We start from the raw sequence: 26,726 nt of genomic DNA on the forward strand, positions 1-26,726 counted from the left end.
GTCCACCGTCCCATTCGGTCATCCGATCCTTGCTCTCACAGACCTGTGAAAGCCTGGACGACTCCAGCTCTGTGCGGAGACTCACGGCCGGGTCCAGGGATGCTGGGTTTCTAAACGATGACAGTACCAGCACACCGTGGATATCTGCGATCCGCACAAGACAGGCAGACATCACGATGAGTCTTGGCGGCGTGAGACATGTCCTATACTTTCAGTTAACATTTACATCGGTGCGACCGCAGGCCATGGTCGTGGAGAAGTCCTCGAACAACGGCTTGAAATGGTCACCGCTGCAATACTATGCCTCCGACTGTGCAGCTAGTTTCAACCTACGTGACAACGGCGTGTTGGCAAGCAGCACGGGCGTTCAGTGCAGTAATCTGTTCTCAGCTGCATCATCCGGTGTGGTGACGTTCAACCTGCTGAACAGTGTGGTCAGGCCCCACTCCACACGGTTTGATCAGGACACTGGGCTGCAGCTGTTTGCACAAGCCACACACTTGCGTGCACGGCTACTCACTAGTCATGTGACCTCGCGGTGCACGAGTGACCAGTATTATGCTGTCAGTGATTGGGTTGTGACTGGTAAACCGTGTGTATGTAATGGCCATGCGAGTACCTGTAGCGGATCGGTGTGCAACTGCCAGCACAACACGGCTGGATCGTCATGCCAGTTCTGCCAGCCACTCTACAACAATCGGCCATGGCTAGCGGGCACCGTTGCACGGTCTAATCCGTGCGAGGCGTGCACCTGCAACAATCACTCCAGCAGTTGCCAGTACAGCTCGGCACTGGGTCGCGGTGTCTGCGAATCGTGCCAGCACTTTACAACCGGGACACAGTGCGAGTCCTGCATCACGAACTACTACCATCCTAGCTCCACTGATCTCACCAGCGTCTCTGCATGTCAGCCATGCAATTGCTTTGCTGCCGGTATAACGAATGGTGGTGATTGTCGTCGTGGGGATCTGGCATCGGCCGACTCTGGACAGTGCGCCTGCAAATCCCGCGTCACCGGTCGGCAATGCGATACATGCACCAGTGGATACTATAACCTGGCCTTGAGAAATGCGGACGGCTGTCAAGCTTGTTCGTGTAATACAGTTGGTACGATCGCTGGTAACAGTTCGTGTCAAGCGCTCACCGGCCAGTGCTACTGCAAGGCGAATGTGGATGGTCTGCAGTGCCAGAGTTGTCTGACGGGATTCTACGACCTCGCCAATCCGAGGGGATGTCAACCGTGTCATACGCAGTGCTCTTCAGCTGGATGTTCGGGTGCAGGACCGAGTGCATGTGTGGTAAGGACTGGATCATTATGTAATTTTCCAGCTACATTATTTGTGTACCATTCTTCAGGACTGTGGTGAAATAAGTTGAAGTATTGGATGGAAGCCGTGGTCACACTACATTCTTTTGTCGTTACTCAGATAGTCGTAGTATCCGAAGTAAAATGTTTGCGGTTAGATGGGACTTTGCTCTTGGCATGGAAATTCTGTCATTATTCGCAAATTGTCGCTATATCCGCACTCGTTTTTCGCTAAGTTGACTGTATATACAAGCCCCCCCCCCTCCCCCTTACACACACTTACACCTGCCCAACGCTGAAACGATGATAGCAAACAAGGCATGTTAGACATAGGAAACTTGTGCTGGGATTACAACATTCAACAGCTTGCAAGGCTGATAACAAATGTTAGCCTGGTCTACACCACATGGCTGATTGCCGCCACCCCCCCCCCCCCTCCCCTCGCTCGCCCTGCATGCATGCACATTTACAGGCTGAAACGTTTGTGTTGCTACCATGTTCTAGACCAATTTGCTGACCTAATGTGATGTTGAACTACATGTTGCTCATACTAGTACATGGCATGTATTGGTGTGTACGCAAGTGATAGTATTGTGTGCTGTGCATGTCTTGTTCTCTGCAGAGTTGTACGCATTTCAAAGACAGTGGAGCCTGCGTGGCGAGCTGCCCCGCTGACAAGTATCCCGACCGCAGCGCCGAGTGCGTGGCGTGTGCCGGTACATGCCTGTCGCTGCAGGCTAGCCCAGCACTACGTACGTTCACGGAGCCAGTAGCAGTCGGCACGGCTGTGGCAAGAGCAGTGGTGACCGACAAGAGATTGCTGTCACGGACATTAGCCTACTCACTAGGCGGCACAAACAGTGCCGACTTTGCCATCGACGCGTCCGGGTTTGTGTCGGTGGCACGCACTCTGGATCGAGAGCGTGTGGCGACGTATGCCTTGTTTGTCCATGTAACCGATAACGGCGCAGACTTGTCGAGTGCTCTTCGTGCAAATGCTACCCTTGCTGTGTCACTGACTGACATCAATGATAATGCCCCAGTGCTGACACCACTGCTCTCCCAGTTCACTGTCCCTGAGAATCGACCAGCAGGACACCGAGTAACCACTCTGTCAGCATCGGATCTTGACACCGGTTCTAATGCGTTCTTAGAGTACAGTCTAGTCGCGGGTGACGATGACAATGACTTTGCAGTGAGCGTGGCCGGAGTAGTGGCAACACGCAGACCACTGGATCATGAGACCACTCCGTCCTACGATCTCACTGTGAGCGTGTGCAACCCAGTGGTTCCGCGTCTCTGCAGCAAGGGCACAGTGCGCGTACTGGTCAGCGATGCCAATGACAATGCTCCAGTGTTTCAAGCACACATGAATCCTGTGCTGGTAGCAGAGTCTGCAATCGTGGGCTCACAGGTTCTGCAGCTGTCTGCACGGGATGCCGACGGTCCCGGAGTGAACAGTCAACTGACCTACGTAATCTCCACCGGCAATACTGACAATGTCTTCTCTGTAGACAGAACGTCTGGACTCGTTCGTTTGGCAAAGTCAGTGGACTATGAGGCACGTACTGCATACAAGCTGGTGCTTCTTGTAATGGACAGCGGTGTGCCAGTGCAGCTTGGCAACACCACGCTGGATGTCAACATTCAAGATGTGAATGATAATTCTCCAGTATTCCAGCAAACCGTCACCTCGCTGACAGTTGCGGAGTCGACAGCAGCAAACACCGTGATCAGGACCATCACCGCCACGGATGCAGACAGTGGAACGTTTGGTCAACTCACCTACACCATACGTGGGTCTGGATCGGAGAAGTTTCGCATTTCCTCACGCGGCACCGTCAGTCTTGCTACGACGTTAGACTATGAACAGCGCATAAGTTATGTGCTGATCCTGACTGCTAGTGATGGTGGTAGTCCTCCGAGAACAGCAACATCTGAGCTACGCATAGCTGTGACGAATGTAAACGACCAATCCCCGGTGTTGAACCAGACTATGTATGTATTATCCATAGCCGAGGACCAGGTAGTCAACACTGATATTGGCCTGGTTATTGCTGATGATCCCGACAAGCTTCCCTTGACGTATGCCCTGGCAAGCGCTAGCGTACCCGGTGTGTTTGCTGTGCAGAGTGCGACGGGCAGCATAGTACTTGCAGCCAGTCTAGACTTTGAGACCACGCAGCGGTACACACTGAATGTCAGCGTCAGTGATGGTGCGTTCATCGCCTATGCGCAAGTCGTTGTCAATGTCCTGGACGTGAATGATAACAATCCTGTGCCTGATCAAACAATGTACACACTGAGTGTTCCCGAGAATACGTCAGTCCCCACCAATCTGTTGACAGTGTCATCAACAGATGCAGATAGTGGTGTGAACCGAGTGGTACGATACGCTATTGCAACCAGCTCAGCCGTGAGAGTTTTCACCATCGACACCATCTCAGGAGTATTGACACTGGCCCAAAGTCTGGACTATGAGGCCGAATCTCGCTACATGCTAAACATCTCCGTATCTAACACCCTGGCAGCTGTACAGCGTACTAGTTTTGCCCAAGTTTCCATCTCAGTGCTTGACAACAACGACAATGCACCAATGTTTGTGTCACCACAGGGCGGTTATCAGGTCTCAATCAGTGAAAGCATATCACCCGGCGCGTCTGTGTTTACTGTGACCGCAGACGATGCTGATTCGACTACCAATGCCGAGCTTCGTTACCAGCTCAGCCCCAGTGTGTCTGCTTTCCGCATTGCTGCTACATCTGGACTAATCACCGTTGCACGGTCTCTTGATCGCGAGACACAGAAATCTTACACTGTTCCGCTACTTGTGCACGATCTTGGCAATCCAAAGCTCTCGGGTAATTCGACGATTCTGATCAAGCTAATGGATGTGAATGACAATGCGCCTGCATTCACACAGACCAGCTACAATGTCACCGTGACTGAGAATACACCAGCCGGTATAGTGAGTGGTCTCGACGTCTTCGCTCATGACCCGGATGCCGGCTCCAACGGCACGGTGTCCTTCGCTTTGCTGGATAACCTTGGCGTGTTCAGCATTGAGCCCTTGCTGGGTAATCTCTCAACTCTAGCCCCGCTGGACAGGGAGACCAGGCCGTCTTACATTCTAACCGTTCAAGCCAAGGACGGTGGGCGGCCAGCTATGTCATCAACGGTCACCGTGTTTGTGCAGGTAGGAGATGTGAATGACAATGCACCACAGATAGCTTCTCCCGGCACCAGTGTAACATTCACCGAGGCCGGAGCGGCAGTTCACCTTGCCCCGCAGCTGACAGTCACCGAACTGGATCTAGTTGATATAGTGTCGGCCACAGTTACGATTCAACTTGCCTCAACAAACACACTGACACCGTATCAAGATCAACTGTCTGTCGCCACTAGGCTAGTAACCAGGCTGAGTGTTGCCCTACAGAATTCAAGCCGCGTCATGGTGATATCCGGTGCAGGTTCTGCTGCCCAGTATGGTACAGTACTTCGATCCGTTCTGTTCAGGAATGTCGAGAATGAACCAACGGCAGACACACGGCAAGTCATCATTCAAGTGAACGATGGACTAGCAAGTGTGCCGCTTGTGATCCGTTTCAACATTAATCTTATCAATGACAATCCACCTAGAGTGTCCCTATCAGCAGCGAGTCCGGCGTTTGCCAGTGTCAGCTTCACAGAGGGCACCGGTAGCATACCTGTGCTGGCAGCTACTGCACTGTCACTCTCTGATCCCGACTCTGGAGCTGTGAACCTGGCATCGGTGTATGTATCACTGATTGGCATGCGCGATGGCATTGCGGAGAACATCACGGCGAGCATGGCTAATGGTTTGGTCGTATCCTCGTCTGCCGATTCCCTGGTACTGACTGGACCTGCCAGTTTTGCAGTGTTTACAACAGCCCTGCTCTCGCTGACTTACTTCAACTCAGCCGAAGAGCCCAACCCCGCAACTCGCTCGGTTGTAATAGTAGCAAACGACGGGCTTCACAACAGCACGGCGGTCACTGTACGTATCAACATAGATCTTGTCGACGATGCTCCCAATCTGCAGCTAACTCTGAATGGGGACATTACGCTGCGCTATCGTGAAGGAAGTGGTCCTGTCCAGCTCTCGGATTCTGGCTTCCAGCTAGCGGATAACGATAACACATCTCTAAGTAGTGCCACTGTGACCATGACTGGTGGCGTGGACGGCAGTCAGGAACTCCTTACCTACACTGTCGGCAGTGGCTTGATAAGAGCTACACCGAGTGCATCTGCTGTTGTGTTTACAGGTGTGGACGTCGTATCTAGTTACAGTCAACTGCTGAGATCTCTACACTACACGCACAAGGGCAGCAATCCCACCGACGGTCAGCGCATTGTTACATTCTCTGTATCCGATGGTATCAAGTCTAGCAATGCCGTGCAAGCATTCGTGAGCATCAGTGCAGTGAACGATCCACCGCTGGTTGATCTGAATGGGCGTGCGACTGGCAGTGACGCCACGGCAAGCTTCACAGAGGGTGATGCTGCACTGCCCGTGTGTCCACAAGCATGGGTACTGGATGCAGACAACACCCATCTGGTCTCGGCACACATCATTCTCACGAATCCACTCGATGCAAGGAGTGAGTCTCTATCAGCACAGGCTCCATCCTCGTTCATCACCGTCACGCAAGTGTCCGCAGCTGAACTGCACGCCGTGGGATCAGCTACATTGAGTGACTATGCCATGCTCATCCAGTCTTTACGCTACATAAACACGGCACAAGCTCCCACGGAGACTCAACGAGTCATTACCGTCACGGTCAACGATTCCATTTCCACCAGCATCACACGCTCTGTGCGTATTGCAATCATTGGTGTTGACGATGCACCGGTTCTTGTGACATCATCCCGGCAGCCACTACCTGTGACCTACGCTGAACAATCCAGTGCTGTGTTGGTTGTCGTACCTGGCCAAGTCAGGGTCAGTGATGTTGACAACACGACATTGGCAGCATGTACTGTGACCGTATCACCTGTTCCCGACGGTGGCTCAGAGCAGCTTCAGTACACACTACCTTCGGGTATAACACTCGCAAACATGGTTCAGAATGGAACGATGAGCGCCCGCTATGACTTCTCTGCATCGCCAACGCCTCAGTCGGCCAGCACATTCCAGCAACTCCTCTCGAGTCTGGCCTTCATCAACACTGCAGTTGAGCCAACACCGGAGCCAGTCCGCACCGTCCGCATCCGTGTATCGGATGGTTTGCTGGAGAGCAATGAGCAAAGTGCGCATGTCAACGTGACTCTGATCAATGATAATCCGCCTGTGTTTGCCAGGACAAGTTACAGCTTGACGGTGGCTGAGAATACTCAGATTGGCTTCACGGTGGATACTATAACTGCTACGGATGCTGATTCACCATCGGGCATGTATGCAGTCGATGGTCTCATCACCTACAGGAAGGTCAGCGGAGACTTTGCCAGCTTGTTTGCTATCAATCAAAGCACAGGTGCTATTGCGGTAGCTGCTCCTCTCGACTTTGATATCATATTCTTCACTATACAAGCCACCAACAGTCTCGCATCACCTGCTCTGAGTTCACCCGTTGTGACTGTAACAGTAAGTATCACGGATGTCAATGACAATGCTCCCGTCATAACATCACCATCTGTCATCAATGTCACAGAGAACGTCGCTCTGAGAACCGTCCTGGGGTTTGTACGAGCCACGGACCGTGACAGCGGTGTCAACGCTGATGTGCGCTACTACATTGTCTCATCACATGTTCCTCCCGCGCCATTTGCCCTTGGCTCAAGATCTGGCACCCTAGTAAGTACTGCCAGCGTGGATAGAGAGCAGCAGTCCCAGTATCTGCTCACGATTGACGCACGGGATCGTGGCACTCCTCCCATGCAGTCAACTCAGATACTCACCGTCAACATTCTCGACATCAACGACAATGCTCCACGGTTTACTCAATCATCCTATTCGATTGATGTATCGGAGGGTCGTTCTGTTGGTGACACCATCCTGCAAGTGACGGCAACTGATGCTGATTTCGGTGCTAATGGTACTGTGCAGTATCGTCTTCAGACACCGAACAACTACCTATCTCTGAGCACATCGGGTGTGCTGAACATCCGCAATGAACTGGATCGCGAGAAAGCGCCTTCAATCTCAGTGACAGCGGTTGCGTATGATTTGGGCTCTCCCAGTATGATGTCAACGGTCACAATATCGTGCACGGTCACTGATGTCAATGACAACAGGCCGCAGTTTGCTAACACAAGGTATTCATTCTCTATTGCCGAAGATATCAGCGCTGGCAGTGAAGTTGGCCGTGTCCTTGCAACTGATATTGATGCTGGCAATAACGGTACTGTGATCTATTCCATTGTGTCCGGAAATACGGCAGGGAAGTTCACGGTGGATGGTAGTGGAGTGGTGACGACCGCGGGTAGAATTGACCGTGAGGCCGCAAGCCAGTACAATCTAGTCATTGATGCGTCCGACGAAGGTCAGCCACCCATGTCAAACGTTGTCAATGTATACATACGCATCACAGACGTGAATGACAATGCACCCGTGTTCTCGCGACCAGCATATCAAGTGTCTGTCTATGAAAACATATCGTCGTCGATGGCACTTGTCCAGCTACTGGCAACTGATGCTGATGTGGGCAGTAATGCAGCCATAGTGTACTCGGTACTGAGCGTTAGCAGTGGTGGCAGGTTTCTGCTCAACACCACCTCTGGGCAGTTGACTATTACACCCCCTCTGGATAGGGAGCAAGTTGATGCCTATCAAGTTGTGGTGGAGGCGTCCGATCAAGGGCACCCACAGCAGCGGGCGTCCGTCAACGTGACAGTTGATGTCCTGGACATCAACGACAACAGTCCACTGTTCTCACCAAGCCTGTTTACATTCAACATTACGGAGAATAATGCTCGAGGTGCTGCTATTGGTACTGTCACAGCTAATGATCTGGATGCTGGTAGCAATGGACGGGTGAGATACCGACTTGTTTCATCAGCTCAGTCATCTCAATTTGTTCTTGATCCTGTCTCTGGAATTCTCAGAGCTAACATTGCGTTCAACCGGGAAGTTATTCCTAGTTATCTGTTGGATGTTGAGGCTTCTGATGAGGGCAGTCCAGCGCGTATGTCGCGCACAACTATCTCCGTGGCAATCAATGATGTGAATGACAATCGTCCCGTGTTCACTCAATCGTCGTACAGTGCATCTCTACTTGAGAACTCAACAAGTGGCACTCTGGTCACGGTGGCGATGGCATCAGATGCTGACAGTGGCACCAATAGTCAGGTGTCATACACTATTCAACCTCCAGGAGCACTCTCCATCTCCGACTCAGGCGTTGTTGAGTTGATGACACGTCTTGATGCGGAAACAGCTATGAGCCATGTATACAGCATCATTGCTTCCGATGGTGGATCCCCTCAAAACTCGGCCACTGCAACTCTTCGCCTCTCTGTACTGAACATCAATGACAATCCTCCGAACATTTCACCAACTACACTGACCGCGTCTTTCACCGAGAATGGAGCTGCGGTGCCGTTTGCTCGATCGCTGGCACTGTCAGACAGTGATGTAGTTCACCAGCAGTTCACTGCGACTCTCACCCTTCAACGGAGCAGTACTGGTATGGTGTCTCCGTACACCGGATTGCAGTGTGGTCACTCTGTTCTGCCATGGAACAAGCTTGCTCAGTGCAATGTTAACACTAGTACTGGGAATGTTCTTTCCAGTGCTCGACTTGTTGCTGGTGCAGCTCTAACTGCTGACTCCGCTACTCTACGGCTTGTCGCCCAGGGACAATCAGCCAACACAGCGGCAGCCTCTATACAACTGACTAACTCATTCACTATTGGTATGTGGATCAAGATCAGTAGCCATGTGACTGCGCCACTGTTCTCCCTGTCTGATGGAGCAAAGCAGTATTTCTCGCTGCGTATCGACACGCCAGCATCCACCATGACCATCACATACCAAACAGCTGGAGGAGCTGGATCAAGCAGTGACACTACAGTAACATTCCCTGCCGTTTCATTGAGAACGAATCAGTGGCAGCACATTGCTGTTGTGATGTCGTACCCGAATGTGTTCCTCCATGTCGATGGTGCAACTGGACTGCTGCCATCTGCCACAGCCACACTCTCTAGCCCACTCCAACCTCTGCCAAGCAATGCACTGCTGCACCTCGGCTCAGATGCTCTTAGCTCCGGCATTTCCGCCACGTTCCTGGGCGAGCTGTCTGGATTTTTCTATGCCCCGCATGCTGTAGCCGCGGCATCCCTGGCATGTGTAAGCAGCTGTGATGAGTGGCTAATCCCCGTGGCTAACTCTGCCTCGTCACCAACCCGTACTGTTAGCAGATCTAATGCAGGCAGGACAGTAGAATACGTTGACAGCACACTGGTCGGCATTCAAACAGCCATACGCTCCACTGGTTATTACAATGCACAAACAGAGCCTGATCTTGCCACGCGCCACATTCAGATTCAGCTCTACGACGGCCGTTTCTACAGTCCCATGGTAGTCGCCAGCGTGCAGATTGTCGCTGTGAATGATAGACGGCCAGTCATTGATCTTGATTCAACGGACGGCAATGCAAGTCTGAACTTTGCCACACTTTACATTGAGAGGCACGGACCAGTGAGGGCAACATCGGCGTCTGTGAAAATATCTGATGCGGACTTTGGTGTGGTGCGTATTGACCATGTAAATGTGTCTGTGGTATTGCCACGTGATGGTACCAATGAGAAACTGTCCGCAACTGCTAGTGGGCAAGTCTCCATTATCCAAACTTCAGCCAGCTCGTTGAGGCTTGTTGGTCCTGCACTGTTCACTGACTTTGAGCAGGTGTTGCAAACTGTACAGTATGACAATACTGCCATTGAGCCTAGCATGCCGGCCGTGCGCGTGATCAGCTTTTCAGCAAGCGATGGCACCCTGGTCAGCCCTGTCGCGTCCACCTTCGTCACGATCATACACATCAACGATCCGCCAGTGCTACAACTCATCGGTGAGAACAACCTTACCTTCACAGAGGGCTCGCCGCCACTTCTGCTACTACCAACAGGTTTGTCGTTAACCGACAATGACAACACCACTGCACTGTCCGTGACGATTTCGCTTCAGACCTCGCCTGATGGTGCGATGGAGCTGTTGAATGTCTCTACAAACAGACCTGGCATTCGCGTTCAGTATGGCACCAACACTCTATCTCTGGTGGGCCCGGCTCTGCGAAGCGATTTCGTGGACGTGCTCAAAACTCTGACATATCAGCACACCGATGATGCAATGCCAACAGCTGGTGTACGTGCCGTACTGATCATAGCTAGTGATGGCCTTGCTATCAGTAGTATCCTTGTCTTTGTGAAAGTGAGAAGCCTGAATGATGCGCCGCTCCTTGATATCTCCGGCCTGGGCGTTACCCGTAGATATCTAGTCAGTTTCACAGAAGGTGACAGTGGTGTTGCGGTCGTATCCTCAAAGTTATCCCTTCACGATGTCGACAGCGTTAACATGACGCAGGCTACATTCAGCCTCTCTCCACGTCCCAACGGTGCAACGGAAGGTCTACGCATGAATATCAGTAACAGTGCATTGACATTTAACTATAACATGGCACGCGGCACATTGTCAATCCTGGGACAGGCCCATGTGGATCAGTACGCTGTGGCAATGAAAACCATTGTCTATTACAACTCCAATGAAAATCCAGACACTACACTACGGCGGGTGATAATGCATGTGTTTGATGACAAAGGTACCAGTAGCAACTCAGCCGAAGCTCTCATCACAGTCATTGCTGTCAATGATCCTCCTGAGATCCAGCCGGCTGGGCTATTTCCATTTGCTGTCACATTTGTTGAGGAGAAGGGCCCCGTTGTCATTCTACCCACTGGAGTGTCTGCATATGACGCTGATAGTCCAGGCATTGCTACCGTCTTTGTACAGGTAACGGGTGTGGAAGATGGAGTGAGCGAGGTCTTGATTGCATCCGACCCGGTGGTTCAAGCCACAACGACAAACACAGCACGCTCCATATCTGGCCTATCTGTGCAGTATACATTCTCTCCCAGTCTGCCTCTCATCAGTGCCAGCAAATTTTTGCATGGTCTGCAGTACAACAACTTGGCGCTGGAGCCCAACTCTCTCCTGCCACGCCAAGTCCAGGTATCTTTGAGTGATGGATTGGTAATGAGCAGCCTGCAACAGTCCACTATCACAGTCGTGCCCGTCAATGATCACCTCCCTATGTTTACTAGGACTGTGTTTACGGGTCTAGCTGTTGATGAGAATGCCAGGGTTGGTCACAGTGTTGTGCAGGTGTCTGCATCGGACGGTGACGGTGACAATGTGGTGTACAGCATCAATTCATCTGTCCCGTTCCAAGTTTCTTCGACCGGAATCGTCTCAGTGTCCGGGCCTCTGGATCGCGAGACTACAACCCAGTACAGTTTCTTTGTCCATGCTACTGAAATGGCGTCACCATCTCGTCAAGCCGTCACTCCTGCCTTTATTGACATAGCCATTCTGGACATCAACGATAACTTCCCGCGGTTCGTCCCTGCGTTGAGCACTGTCAATGTGTCTGAAGCAAGTGCAGTGGGTACGCTGGTAACACGAGTATTTGCACAAGACACGGATAATGGTAGCAATGGTACTGTTCTCTACTCCATACTGAGTGGCAACGATAACGCGTCGTTTGAGATTGACCCGGCGACTGGTGCTGTGAGAGTCAGCAATGGTTTGGATCGCGAAACACGGGCCAGATTCACACTGCTCGTACAGGCCAGGGATGCTGGCACGCCGGCACACGACAGAAGCGAGAGCTTGCTGATAGACATTCTCGACGTGAACGACAACCCACCTCGGTTCTCAGCACCTCTGTATCATGTCTCTGTGTCAGAGGTGAGTGTTCAATGGATCTGTGTGTTGGCTCAGCACCATTGCTCTGCATTGTTTACACATATACTGTAGGGCAATCTCGAGAAAGATACAGTATAAATTTTAGTATCTAGTATTAATAAGTTTGAGGGAATGAAAAATAAAAATCTGATGAAGACAAGATCACTACCAGGACTCAAACAAGGATCCTTGGCTAAATGCCAGCAATACTCTAACCACTTAGTTACGGGTGTAGTCGTCATTCAAGCAGCGACCAATTTTTCAATGCCATCTTTATTACATCCGTTAATTCATAGCAGTGGTAGATTTTCTTGTGACCAGACAAGACCACACAACGCTTTCAGACACCGGCACGAACAGTTCACCAGCCACACTCCGCAACAGCTAGAAGTTGCTACTGACAAGTCTTGTTTCGTTCCATCTTAATTAAGATAGCGAACTCCTCAGAGGAGAAGCAGGTATTGAATGAAAGGGGTTGAATTGAGTGATACTGTTTTATAGAAGATACTGGCGCAGTGTGTGTACACTCAACTAGCTCACGCATGTGACAAATCAACATGCACGGAATAGTGTACTCAAGTAGAAAGGAGGGTTTTTGTCACTTTGCTTCTACTAAAACTCGATGATATGTATGTCGTTCTCTCGTCTGTATGCCCCAAGGTTATTGCAATATCGTCGCCTCTACTCCAAGTGCAGGCAACTGATGCTGATAGTGGTGAGAATGCCCGCATACTGTTCGAGATTGTACCATCCTCAAGCAGCATGGCATTCAGCATTAACAGCACCACAGGCACAATATCTACCACATCGTCATTGGATTTTGAGTCGCAGGTGCAGCATCGATTCACTGTGAAAGCATGGGACAACGGCAGTCCAACCAGGATGACAGGCACGACGTCAGTTGTCATTGATGTGACCAATGTGGACGATCATGCACCACACTTTCTACTGTCTCTGTACCAAGCTAGTGTGCGTGAGCATTCTAGCAACGGTACGCCTGTTGTCACTGTTTCAGCTGCAGATATCGATCCATTCTCTGCCATTACGTACAGCATTGTCACTGGAGATCAGCGTCTGTTCACGATCAAGTCATCGACTGGAGTGATCGCTGTACTTGCTGACATAGACCGTGAGTCACAGTCTACATACAACCTCACGGTAGCAGCCCTGAGTCACAGCAACTCTACTCTCGTTGCCGCTAATAGAACCACAACTACCGTCACTGTTACCATCCTGGATATCAACGATTTTCCACCAGTGTTTTCCCAGCCAATTTACACTTATCCAGTTCCGGAAAACCTCGCAACTGGCTCGCAGATTGGATCTGTTTCAGCATCTGATCGTCACGACTCAGGTCTCAACGCTGTTGTGTCTGACTTTGAGCTAGTCTCTGGGAATGGTAGTAGCGTGTTCACCATTAACAGAAGTGGAGTTCTCCAGCTGAATCAAACACTTGATCGAGAGACCGCAGCACTGTACACCGCAGTGGTACAAGCCACGGACAGTGGTGTTCCCAGCATGTCCGCCACAGCCACGCTAGTCTTCGTTATCACAGATATCAATGATAACCGTCCTGTGTTCGACCAGCCCGACTATAATGCATCGCTGCGAGAAGATGTTGGCATAGGGTACCCACTCATCACTCTGACGGCTACAGACAGCGACGCTGGCAGCAATGGTGATGTTGTCTATAGCATTGCAGTGACCTCAGCTCCGTTTATGATCGACCAAGCAAGTGGGCTGGTGACTGTTTCAGGGAATCTTAACTACTCTGTTGCTCCATTGTATCGCCTCACTGTCACAGCATCAGACCAAGGCACTACTACTGTGATGGCAAGCCAGGTTATATTGCTAGTCAATGTCTTGCCAAAACCTAATGGCACCCCTATCTTCCAGAATCTGCCCTACAGAACAACACTACTGGAAAACTCCACCCTAGGTACGTTTGTAGTGATGGTGCAAGCAGTCAGCGGTGATCCACTGATCAAAGGTCCAGTTACGTATTCTCTGAGTGCTCCACTCACAGGACAGTGGAGAGTAGACAAGACAAGTGGTGCAGTGACTCTGCAACGTCCGCTGGACTTTGAAGCTAATCGCCAAGTCGTGCTGACTGTAGTTGCTCAAGTCACAGACTTACAGAATCTAACCCTATCATCCACAGCTATCGTCACGGTTAATGTCGGAGATGTGAATGACAATGCACCAGTCTTGTCACCACTTCGTTTAGTTATCAATGTGAGTGAGGCAAGTGGGGTTCCTGTGTCAGTCGGACAACTGGTCACCAACGATGTTGACACAGTTGTATCACCACTAGTATTCAATCTTGTTTCCTCATCCCTTCCTGGCGCTATGTTGGTTAGTTCATCAGGTGATGTTCGGCTCAACATGAAGCTTGACAGGGAATCAGTGAGCTCCATCATACTCAATGTTTCTGTGACAGACGGAGTGTTCATCGCCTATGGGATGGTTGTTGTGAATGTCCTCGATGCCAACGACAACCCACCAATGTTCACCAACCCTGTGTATTTGGCATCCATTGCAGAACGGTCAGCGACTGGTCTGTTTGTGCTGTCAGTCACCGCCCAGGATAATGACATCGATAAGAATGCGCAGCTGACGTACAGTATCAGTTCAGGCAATATCAACTCAACGTTTGTTATCAATGCCACTACGGGTGTCATCCGCTTGGCAGGACCAGTTGACTATGAGTCACTGACAATGTACAAACTCTTGGTAACAGTGTCTGACATGGGAGCTATCCCGCTAGCTGCAAACTGCACTGTTCTGATCAACATCATTGATATTGACGATGAACCACCAGTGTTTGTGACAGCATCGTATCAACTTGACGTGGTGGAAAATGCTACCCTCGCCACCTCGCTCTTGTCTGTACTGGCCACCGACCCAGACGGCGGGCTATCTTCTTCGCGTATCCAATACAGCATTACATCCGGCAACACAGGCGATGTGTTTCAGCTGCAGGCAATGTCAGGAATTCTCACTTTGGCTAAGACTCTCGACTTTGAAACCCAGCCGACGTATCGTCTCCAGGTGTTTGCATCAAACGGTGGCGTGACTGGTCCGGGAAGCACGGCACTGATCACTGTGTCTGTGATGGATGTCAACGACAATCCGCCTGCGTTTAGTGCGGCACTATATACACGCCGGGTGTTGGAGAATGCCATCATCGGCCATCCGGTGATTACGATGCATGCTACGGATCCTGATACCGGTGTCGGTGGAGTGGTTAGCCGGTACACTATCGTGAGGGGAAACACGGGTGATGTCTTTAATATCACTCCCTCCACCGGTGTACTGCTTGTGGCCAAGTCACTGGATTACGACACACGCCCGTTCGGGTACAATCTTGTCATTCGGGCCACTGATGGTGGATCACCACCTCTGCATGGCGACACCACAGTAGCAGTTTTCCTGGATGACTTCAACGACAACGCTCCCGTGTTCTCTTCTCCGCAGTACTCGGCTAGAGTGTTTGAGAGCGCTGTCACAGGCATGGCCATACTGAACATCACCGCTACGGATGCTGACTCTGGTACTAATGCTGAGATAGTGTACAGCTTGCGTGGCCAGACACCATTCTCTGTGGACCAGCAAACAGGTACTGTGAGACTAGTCTCTTCACTGGATCGGGAGAACATTAGCAGCTACACCATCACAGCAGACGCTCACGATAGGGGTATTCCCCAGCTTGTCGGCAGCACCACGCTGAGTATAACTGTGCTGGATTCGAATGACCAGATACCTCGTTTTTCCTTGCCATCATACAGCGGTTCAGTACTGGAGGACAGCAGTGCTGGTACATCTGTTCTGCAGGTTGTTGCCATCGATGATGATCGAGGTAGCAATGCTGTCATCAGATATCACCTTGACATTGCTGGTAGTGCACCGTTCTTTGTTGGTGCTGTGTCCGGTGACATCTTTGTGAATGGAAGTCTAGATCGAGAGCGCACACCGTCATACACATTCGCAGTGCGTGCTACAGATCAGGGCCAGCCACCGACCAGCTCAGTCGTGTCAGTAACAATCAGCATCGACGATAAGAACGACAATCCACCTCGGTTCTCAGCACCTCTGTATCATGTCTCTGTGTCAGAGGTGAGTGTTCAATGGCTCTGTGTGTTGGCTCAACACCATTGCTCTGCATTGTTTACACATATACTGTAGGGCAATCTCGAGAAAGATACAGTATTAATTTTAGTATCTAGTATTGATAAGTTTGAGGGAATGAAAAATAAAGATCTGAAGACAAGATCACTACCAGGACTCAAACAAGGATCCTTGGCTAAATGCCAGCGATACTCTAACCACTTTGTTACGGTGTAGTCGTCATTCAAGCAGCGACCAATTTTTCAATGCCATCTTTTTTTGATCCGTCAATTCATAGCAGTGGTAGATTTTCTTGTGACCAGACAAGACCACACAACGCTTGCAGACACCGGCACGAACAGTTCACCAGCCCCACTCCACAACAGCTAGAAGTTTCTACTGACAAGTCCTGTTTCGTTCCATATTTCAAAGATAGCGAAATCCTCAGAGGAAAAGCAGGTATTGAATGAAAGGGGTTGAAATGAGTGATACTGTTTTAATATAGAAGATACTGGCGCAGTGTGTGTACACTCAACTAGCTCACGCATGTGACAAATCAACATGCACGGAATAGTGTACTCAAGTAGAAAGGAGTTTGTTGTCACTTGGCTTCTACTAAAACTCGATGATATGTATGTCGTTTTCTTGTCTGTATGCCCCAAGGCTATTGCAATATCGTCGTCTCTACTCCAAGTGCAGGCAACTGATGCTGATAGTGGTGAGAATGCCCGCATACTGTTCGAGATTGTACCATCCTCAAGCAGCATGGCATTCAGCATTAACAGCACCACAGGCACAATATCTACCACATCGTCATTGGATTTCGAGTCGCAGGTGCAGCATCGATTCACTGTGAGAGCATGGGACAACGGCAGTCCAACCAGGATGACAGGCACGACGTCAGTTGTCATTGATGTGACCAATGTGGACGACCATGCACCACACTTTCTACTGTCTCTGTACCAAGCTAGTGTGCGTGAGCATTCTAGCCCCGGTACGCCCGTTGTCACTGTTTCAGCTGCAGACATCGATCCATTCTCTGCCATTACGTACAGTATTGTCACTGGAGATCAGCGCCTCTTCACGATCAAGTCATCGACTGGAGTGATCGCTGTACTTGCTGACATAGACCGTGAGTCACAGTCTACATACAACCTCACGGTAGCAGCCCTGAGTCACAGCAACTCTACTCTCGTTGCCGCTAATAGAACCACAACTACTGTCACTGTTACCATCCTGGATATCAACGATTTTCCACCAGTGTTTTCCCAGCCAATTTACACTTATCCAGTTCCGGAAAACCTCGCAACTGGCTCGCAGATTGGATCTGTTTCAGCATCTGATCTTCATGACTCGGGCCTCAACGCTGTTGTGTCTGACTTTGAGCTAATTTCTGGGAATGGTAGTAGCGTGTTCACCATTAGCAGAAGTGGAGTTCTCCAGCTGAATCAAACACTTGATCGAGAGACCGCAGCACTGTACACCACAGTGGTACAAGCCACGGACAGTGGTGTTCCCAGCATGTCCGCCACAGCCACGCTTGTCTTCGTTATCACCGACATCAATGATAACCGTCCTGTGTTTGAACAGCCCGACTACAATGCATCGCTGCGAGAAGATGTTGGCATAGGGTACCCACTCATTACTCTGACGGCTACAGACAGCGACGTTGGCAGCAATGGTGATGTTGTCTATAGCATTGCAGTGACCTCGGCTCCGTTTATGATCGACCAAACAACGGGGCTGGTGACTGTTTCGGGGAATCTTAACTACTCTGTTGCTCCATTGTATCGCCTGACTGTCACAGCATCAGACCAAGGCACTACTACTGTGATGGCAAGCCAGGTTATATTGCTAGTCAATGTCTTGCCAAAACCTAATGGCACCCCTATCTTCCAGAGTCTGCCCTACACAACAACGCTACTGGAAAACTCCACTGTAGGTACGTTTGTAGTGATGGTGCAAGCAGTCAGCGGTGATCCACTGATCAAAGGTCCAGTTACGTATTCTCTGAGTGCTCCACTCACAGGACAGTGGAGTGTAGACAAGACAAGTGGTGCAGTGACTCTGCAACGTCCGCTGGACTTTGAAGCTGATCGCCAAGTCATGCTGACTGTAGTTGCTCAAGTCACAGACTTACATAATCTAACCCTATCATCGACGGCTAACGTCACGGTTAATGTCGGAGATGTGAATGACAATGCACCAGTCTTGTCACCACTTCGTTTAGTTATCAATGTGAGTGAGGCAAGTGGGGTTCCTGTGTCAGTCGGACAACTGGTCACCAACGATGTTGACACAGTTGTATCACCACTAGTATTCAATCTTGTTTCCTCATCCCTTCCTGGCGCTATGTTGGTTAGTTCATCAGGTGATGTTCGGCTCAACATGAAGCTTGACAGGGAATCAGTGAGCTCCATCATACTCAATGTTTCTGTGACAGACGGAGTGTTCATCGCCTATGGGATGGTTGTTGTGAATGTCCTCGATGCCAACGACAACCCACCAATGTTCACCAACCCTGTGTATTCGGCATCCATTGCAGAACGGTCAGCGACTGGTCTGTTTGTGCTGTCAGTCACCGCCCAGGATAATGACATCGATAAGAATGCGCAGCTGACGTACAGTATCAGTTCAGGCAATATCAACTCAACGTTTGTTATCAATGCCACTACGGGTGTCATCCGCTTGGCAGGACCAGTTGACTATGAGTCACTGACAATGTACAAACTCTTGGTAACAGTGTCTGACATGGGAGCTATCCCGCTAACTGCAAACTGCACTGTTCTGATCAACATTACTGATATTGACGATGAACCACCAGTGTTTGTGACTGCATCGTATCAACTTGATGTGGCGGAGAATGCTACCCTTGCCACCTCGCTCTTGTCTGTACTGGCCACCGACCCAGACGGTGGACTATCTCCTCGCCGTATCCAATACAGCATTACATCCGGCAACACAGGAGATGTGTTTCAGCTGCAGGCAATGTCAGGAATTCTCAGTTTGGCTAGGACTCTCGACTTTGAAACCCAGCCGACGTATCGTCTCCAGATATTGGCATCAAACGGTGGTGTGACTGGTCCGGGCAGCACGGCACTGATCACGGTGTCTGTGATGGATGTCAACGACAATCCGCCTGCGTTTAGTGCAGCACTATATACCCGTCGGGTGTTGGAGAACGCCATGATTGGCCATCCTGTGATCACGATGAATGCTACGGATGCTGATACGGGTGTCGGCGGAGTAGTTAGCCAGTACACTATCGTGAGGGGAAACACCGGTGATGTATTCAATATCACTCCCTCCACCGGTGTACTGCTTGTGGCCAAATCACTGGATTACGACACACGCCCGTTCGGGTACAATCTTGTCATTCGGGCCACTGACGGTGGATCACCACCTCTGCACGGCGACACCACGGTAGCAGTATTCCTGGATGACTTCAACGACAACGCTCCTGTGTTCTCTTCTCCGCAGTACTCGGCTAGAGTGTTTGAGAGCGCTGTCACAGGCATGGCCATACTGAACATCACCGCTACGGATGCTGACTCTGGTACTAATGCTGAGATAGTGTATAGCTTGCGTGGCCAGACACCATTCTCTGTGGACCAGCAAACAGGTACTGTGAGACTAGTCTCTTCACTGGATCGGGAGAACATTAGCAGTTACACCATCACAGCAGACGCTCACGATAGGGGTATTCCCCAGCTTGTCGGCAGCACCACGCTGAGTATAACTGTGCTGGATTCGAATGACCAGATACCTCGTTTTTCCTTGCCATCATACAGCGGTTCAGTACTGGAGGACAGCAGTGCTGGTACATCTGTTCTGCAGGTTGTTGCCGTCGACGATGATAGAGGTAGCAATGCTGTCATCAGATACCAACTTAACATTGCTGGTAGTGCACCGTTCTTTGTTGGCGCTGTGTCTGGTGACATCTTTGTGAATGGAAGTCTAGATCGAGAGCGCACACCGTCATACACATTTGCAGTGCGGGCTACAGATCAGGGCCAGCCTCCGGCAAGCTCAGTCGTGTCCGTCACGATCAGCATCGACGATAAGAATGACAATCCGCCCGTGTTCAACCAGACACTCTACTCTGTCACCGTTCTGGAGAACATGGACCTGAGATCTGTGGTGTACACGCTGCATGCTACTGATGCTGATGTTGGTAACAATGCTGTGCTCACCTACTCCATCACAGGTGGCAATGTCTTGGGTCGCTTCAACACCGAACCAACTAGCAGCAACATTGTACTGGTTGGTCTCCTGGACCGTGAGCTGGTTGCCAGTTACCGCTTATCCATTGCGGTTGTGGACGGTGGAATACCACAGATGAGCGGCAGCACAATGCTGGACATAACGGTAGCAGATGTGAACGATAACACTCCAGTGTTCAGGCAGTCGTCCTATTCATACACGGTAGCGGAGGATTTGTCAGCTGGTTTGGAAGTGGGCCGGTTGGAGGCCATCGACAGAGATGCTGGCAGCAATGCTGTCATAACGTACGTACTCACCAACACGTCCATACCATTCAGTATCAATACCACAACGGGATCGCTGACTGTGGCTGCACCAGGCTTGGACTACGACACCCAGTCCGTGTTTGTGTTCAACGCTGTAGCCATGGATGGTGGTTCTCCATCACTCAACAGCACTGTGCAGGTGACTGTGACTCTAACGGACATCAATGACAACTCACCAGTGTTTGAACCAGCCCAGTACAGTATCACAGTCCCAGAGAACACCACGGCTGGCAGCATTCTGATCACAGTCACAGCTAGCGATGATGATGACACCAGCAATGCTCTCCTCTCCTATAGCATAGTGTCCGGCAATGCACAGGGACACTTTGTTATCAATGCACTACGCGGTTCTGTTGAACTGCTGGGCCAGTTGGATAGAGAAACGACTGCTTCGTACCAGCTGGCTCTCCGAGCTCAAGACAACGGTACACCGCAGCGTAATGGCAGAGCTAATCTTAGTATTATTGTTCAGGATGTCAATGACAACTCACCAGTCATTTCACCCACACAAGCCAGCACTGTGTTTAGAGAGAACGGAGGACCGGTGACCATCTTCAGTACTCTGACCGTGTCTGATGAGGACACATTCCCACTGTATAGTCTGACTGCTCGGCTGATGCTCGACAGTGGACTTGCAGCTCCCTCATCAGACTCTTTACGGCTGAGTGGCACCATTCCGGCCACGTTATCGGTTTCCGGCTCAGGTAGTCACCAGATAATAATCAGTGGTGTGGCTAGTGTGGTGCAATATCAGAGTCTGTTACAAGATATCCAGTTTATCAGTGTAGCTGATGAGCCCCTGTCCACTGTACGCAAGGTCACAGTTAGTGTCAATGATGGCCTATCCAACTCCCCCATCAGTACTGTATCGATCTCCATCGTGTATGTCAACGACCATGCGCCGCAGCTGCAGCTGGGAAACCAGTCCATCAACTATTCCACATCGTTCACCGAGGAAGGACCTGCTGTGAGCATTGTGTCACCCGCTGCAGTGCTGAGTGATGCAGACGGAGGAATGAATATGATTCAGTCTCTCAACATTACAATCAAGAATGCAGCTAATGGTGCTAGTGAGATGATTGCGCTCAGCGTAGGGTCGATTCCGTCCATTTCTATGCAGCGCGGTTCAACGCAGACAGATCAGTACCTGAATCTGATTGGCCCTGCATCGTTGAGTGAGTTCCAGAGTGTGCTTCGCCTCCTGACATACATCAACAGTGCTGATGAGCTGGCAGGTGTGCCATGGAGAGAGGTGTGTATACTGGCCAGTGATGCAATGTTCTTCACCAATCTGGCATGTGTCAATGTCAGCTTGCTGCATCAGAATGATGCACCCCTGCTCCGCCTGGGCGCTTTCACTGACAACGTTGTCGTGTACAATGAAACGGTATCCAGCGTAAACATTGCTGATACGAACGCCAGTATTACAGACAGCGATGACTTACTTCTTACCCAGATGATAGTGCAGATCACCAGCTATCAAGCAGCAGCGGACAATCTAACAGCTAGCACTGCCGAAACGGCCATCTCTGTCCAGCAGCACGGAGATTCGCTCGTCTTCACGGGTGCCGATACGCCGGCAAACTATCTGATGGCACTGCGCTCTGTTCGATTTTCGTACACGCTCCAAACTGGAGAAACGTTTGAAAGTCTGGAGCAGAATGGCACCATCCGGAGACTGCGTGTTTTCTGCAGTGAAGGTAAGCTGAATAGTAGCGTGGCAACGTCAATCATCACATTCTCTGCGACTAACAACGCCCCAACGGTGCGCATTGCAGGCATGAAGATCTACGCTGTGTCATTCTCGGAGGACAATGGCCCGCTGCCAGTGACGGGGAATTCCCTACGGGTCTTTGACGCCGACTCAGTCAGCCTGGTGTCAGCGAGAATAAAGTTTTCATCTCCACCAGTCGACGCCGGTGAGAGGTTGAGCATAGCTACTGTGCCCGCTGGAATACGCACCCAATACTTCTCATCCAGTGGCACATTGACATTATCAGGCACTGCTAATCTGATGGCGTATCAGCAAGCCTTGAACAGCATCGAGTATGTGAACCCAGGCGACAATCCAACCTCGGCAACGCGCCGCCTCTTCCTGACAGTATCCGACGGCCAGCTCTCCAGCGACCTCACCGTCATGGAGATCGCAGTCGCACCAGTTAATGACCGCCCTGTTGTGTCACCCTCCATCTTGCCTCCCGTAGTGTTCACGGAGAACGGCACAGCAGTCGACATTGCCAGTTCAGCCAACATCGCTGACCCAGACTCCTACATTTTAGAGATCATAGTCACCATTGCAAATGCTAGGGATTTGTCACAAGAGACCATCGAAGGCTCTGCAAGCATAACGCGAAGACTGGTTGTTCCGCCGGCGTCGTTTGCCTTCTACTTCGCTGATAGCCTGGGCAATCCTGTTGCAAGATCATCGAGTGAGATGACGAATGTATTGCGTAGTCTACGATACAACAACAGCGCCCCAGAGCCTGACGCCAGTGCACGGCGTCAAATTCTCATTACAGTCAGCGATGGCAAAGCGTTCAGTCAGAACACGAGTGCGAGCATTGCAATCACGCTGGTCAATGACAATGCACCTGTGGTGAGCCCAGCACAGCAGACAGTGCCACTTATGGAGAATGCTCCAGTCGGCCATCGGGTGCTGCAGGTGTCGGCAACCGATGCTGATGTTGATTCAGTTCTGGTTTATTCGCTAGTGGACAATTTCACCTTGTTTGCTATCAACAGCAGCACTGGACTTGTGAGTACTTCGGGTCTGCTGGACTATGATGTGCCTCCACGCCAGTACTCCTTGCAGATCAGTGTGTTTGATGGTCAGTTTACAGCCACAGCCATGGCTAACATCACGCTACTGGACGTCAACGACAATTCTCCTTCGTTCATGGATGCATCTGTGAAAGTCAACGTGTCGGAGTCACGGGACACTGGATCGGTGGTCTTGACTGCTCTTGCCACTGATGCCGATAGTGGAATCAATGGCATTGTACAGTACATGTTAGAGCCTGACTTTGGTGCTAATCTTTTCCAGTTGAATCTTACATCAGGTCAACTCTCCATTGGATCAAAACTGGACTACGAGACGGACGCTAACTACACACTGCGTGTGAAAGCGTACGATCTTGGACTGCCCTCGATGAGTTCAGTGCTGACTGTCTTTGTTCGAGTGATTGACGTCAACGACAACCCACCCATCTTTGATCCGACTGAAGTGGCCATAAGCTTGTCAGAATCAGCACCGGTGAGGAGCACCGTTGTTGAAATGAATGCCAGCGATGTTGACTCCAACGCTATCTTGTACTCCATAGGCTCTAGCGTGTTCAGCATTGATGCTCAGAGTGGTGTTGTGAGTATTGCCCAACCATTGGACTATGAACAGACAGCCATGTACAATATCACGGTCACTGCCGTAGATGCTAACCGCCTGCCCGTGCTGAGCTCCACTGCCCGGCTGATCGTCAGTATCCTGGACGTGAATGACATTCCTCCACAGTTCAGCCGTGCCGTGTACAACGCCAGCATCTCCGAGTCCATTGCGCTGCACAGTGCAGTTATCAATGTTACTGTAAGCGATCAAGACTCCGGACTCAACGGCCTTCTTCAGTACTCCATCATTGGCGGTAACATCGGAAATAGCTTTAGTATTGATCAAGCAGGCCAGGTCTCAGTCATTGGACAATTGGACTTTGAGACACGCTCGTTCTATCGTTTGGAAATTCGTGCACAAGACTATGGAATACCGCCCTTGAACAGCAGCACTCTCTTAGAGATTACTATACTGGACTTCAATGACGAGCGGCCTGCATTCCCTGCCTCGACCATCCAGGCCAACGTGAGTGAAGGAGTCACTGTGCTGCCACATCCGGTCACACAGCTGCTGGCAAGTGATGGTGACCAAGGTTCCAATGCCCTTGTCCGCTACAGCATTCTCACCGGCAACAACGGCTCTGTGTTTAGCATCAACAGTAGCACTGGATGGCTGGAGGTGGTGTCCATGCTGGACCGAGAACGCACCAGTCAATATCTACTGGTGATTGAGGCGAGGGATCTTGGAGCTCCACCACTGTTCTCCACAGTAAATGTTGTCATATCGATACTTGACGTAAACGACAATGCTCCACAGTTTAGCACTGGTTTCTTTCCAGCTCGAATTGAGGAAAACGAGCCTGCTGGTACTCCAGTTGCCTCTCTTGCAGCCACTGACCAAGATGTAGGAAGCAACGCACAGATTGTGTATTCCCTGACTGGAGGTTTGGGACAGTTCGCTGTGAATGAAAGCACTGGAGAAGTGAGTACGTTGACTCCACTAGACTATGATGGCCGTCCACATCAGTATAACCTAACTGTCACTGCGCAAGATGAAGGAATGCCATCTCTATCGTCCCACACTACACTTCTTGTTGACATTATTGATTTGAATGACAACAGCCCTCGGCTGACGGTGTCTCAATTACAAGTATCTGTGCCGGAGAATACTGTGGCTGCTAGCATTGCCCAGCTGAATGCAAGCGATGCAGACTCTGGCATTAATGCCCAGCTTGTCTACAGGATCACCAGTGGAAATGTCGGCAGCAAGTTTGCAGTGTCTATGTCCGGATTGGTCAGTCTTAACGCCAGTCTTGATAGAGAAACCCTTGCCAAGTACACATTGACGGTGAGTTAAGCTACATGTATGATTGTGTGTGAGTAGTGTCCACTCTGTGTATTGGATACGCGGGTTTGTCGTATTAGTGTGCACTGGTACTGCTACCCTTTGTACTATCCACACTGAAAATATACGGGTAACACGCAGTATTCCACAATTGCAAGCTGTTTGCAACCACGATGTTTGCAGAGAATTTTGTTAGTGTGTGTGTGTGTGTGGGGGGGGGGGGTGTGCGTGTGCCTGTGTGTGTATGTGTGTGTATGCGTGAGTGTGCATGTGCGCGTGTGTGTGCGTGCATGTGTGTGTGTGAGTACGTGTGTGTGTACATGTGTGTGTGTGCGTGTGCCTGTGTGTGTGTGTGTGTGCCTGTGTACACATATGTGTGTGTATGTGTGTGTATGCGTGAGTGTGCGCGTGCATGTGCGCGTGTGTGCGTGCATGTGTGTGTGTGTGTGTGTGTGTGTGTGTGCACGTGTGTGTGTGTGTGTGTGTGTGTGTGTGTGTGTGTGTGTGTCATCCAGGAACAGCGTGGTGCTGTGCAGTGTGGTACATGCAGGAGGTGGTTTCACTCTCGTGGTGGCTTGCGTGTACATCATTGTTTGCCCCTGGAACCATCGGAAGCGTCCGCGCCGGCATCACCTATTCCGCTCAACGTCCCAGCTTCTCTCTTGTGTGTGACATGCAATCGGCAGTTCAAGTCAGTGCCTGGTTTCAGACGTCACAAGTGCGACCGTGGCCATCGAGCAACCAAGTCTGATTGAGCGTCATATGGTGTTCGCTGTTCTCGCTGCAGCCGTCAGTTCCGTCGACAGAGTGACCTGAGTCGTCATCTCCGTTTCTGCTCCTGACAATGACTCTGGCTCCTTTCGGAGTGGTGTGGCCCTTGTGGCAGCCAAGCTACAGTAGTAGTAGTAGTAGTGTGTGTACGGGTGTGTATGTGTGTATGTGTGTCTTGATAGTTAGGAAGGTACTAAGCAGCAGCTTTTGGTCTGCTCATGGCGGGGAGTTTGAACCTTGAACCAAATGTGTCTGGATAATCTTTTTTTAAAGAGTTTTCATTACCGTATACTGTACAAGCAGAAATATTCGTCTGGAATTTAATTTCGTCTTTTTCGTCCAACGAGCTGTTGGACTAAATTAAATGCTGGACTAATATTAATTTGTCCAGCTTTTCAATACACTCTTATGATCCATGGACGAAATTTA

The 26,726-nt window shown here is 50.6% G+C and overlaps 1 protein-coding gene across 1 annotated transcript in view; it reads left to right on the plus strand.

The window, feature by feature from the left end:
* The window catches only part of LOC135816058 (mucin-3B-like), a 71,552-nt gene that overhangs the window by 15,673 nt on the left and 29,153 nt on the right, over window positions 1-26,726 (plus strand). The window contains exons 5-8 of the mRNA XM_065329422.1: window positions 1-1,298; window positions 1,929-12,230; window positions 12,888-16,343; window positions 16,998-25,529. The exon at window positions 1-1,298 is cut by the window's left edge and continues 108 nt beyond it. Coding sequence (XP_065185494.1) covers window positions 1-1,298; window positions 1,929-12,230; window positions 12,888-16,343; window positions 16,998-25,529 — 23,588 coding nt within the window. The remainder of the gene's footprint in view (window positions 1,299-1,928; window positions 12,231-12,887; window positions 16,344-16,997; window positions 25,530-26,726) is intronic.

The sequence above is a fragment of the Sycon ciliatum genome, chromosome 4, assembly GCF_964019385.1.
Source record: "Sycon ciliatum chromosome 4, ocSycCili1.1, whole genome shotgun sequence".
NCBI classification, from domain to species: Eukaryota; Metazoa; Porifera; class Calcarea; order Leucosolenida; family Sycettidae; genus Sycon; species Sycon ciliatum.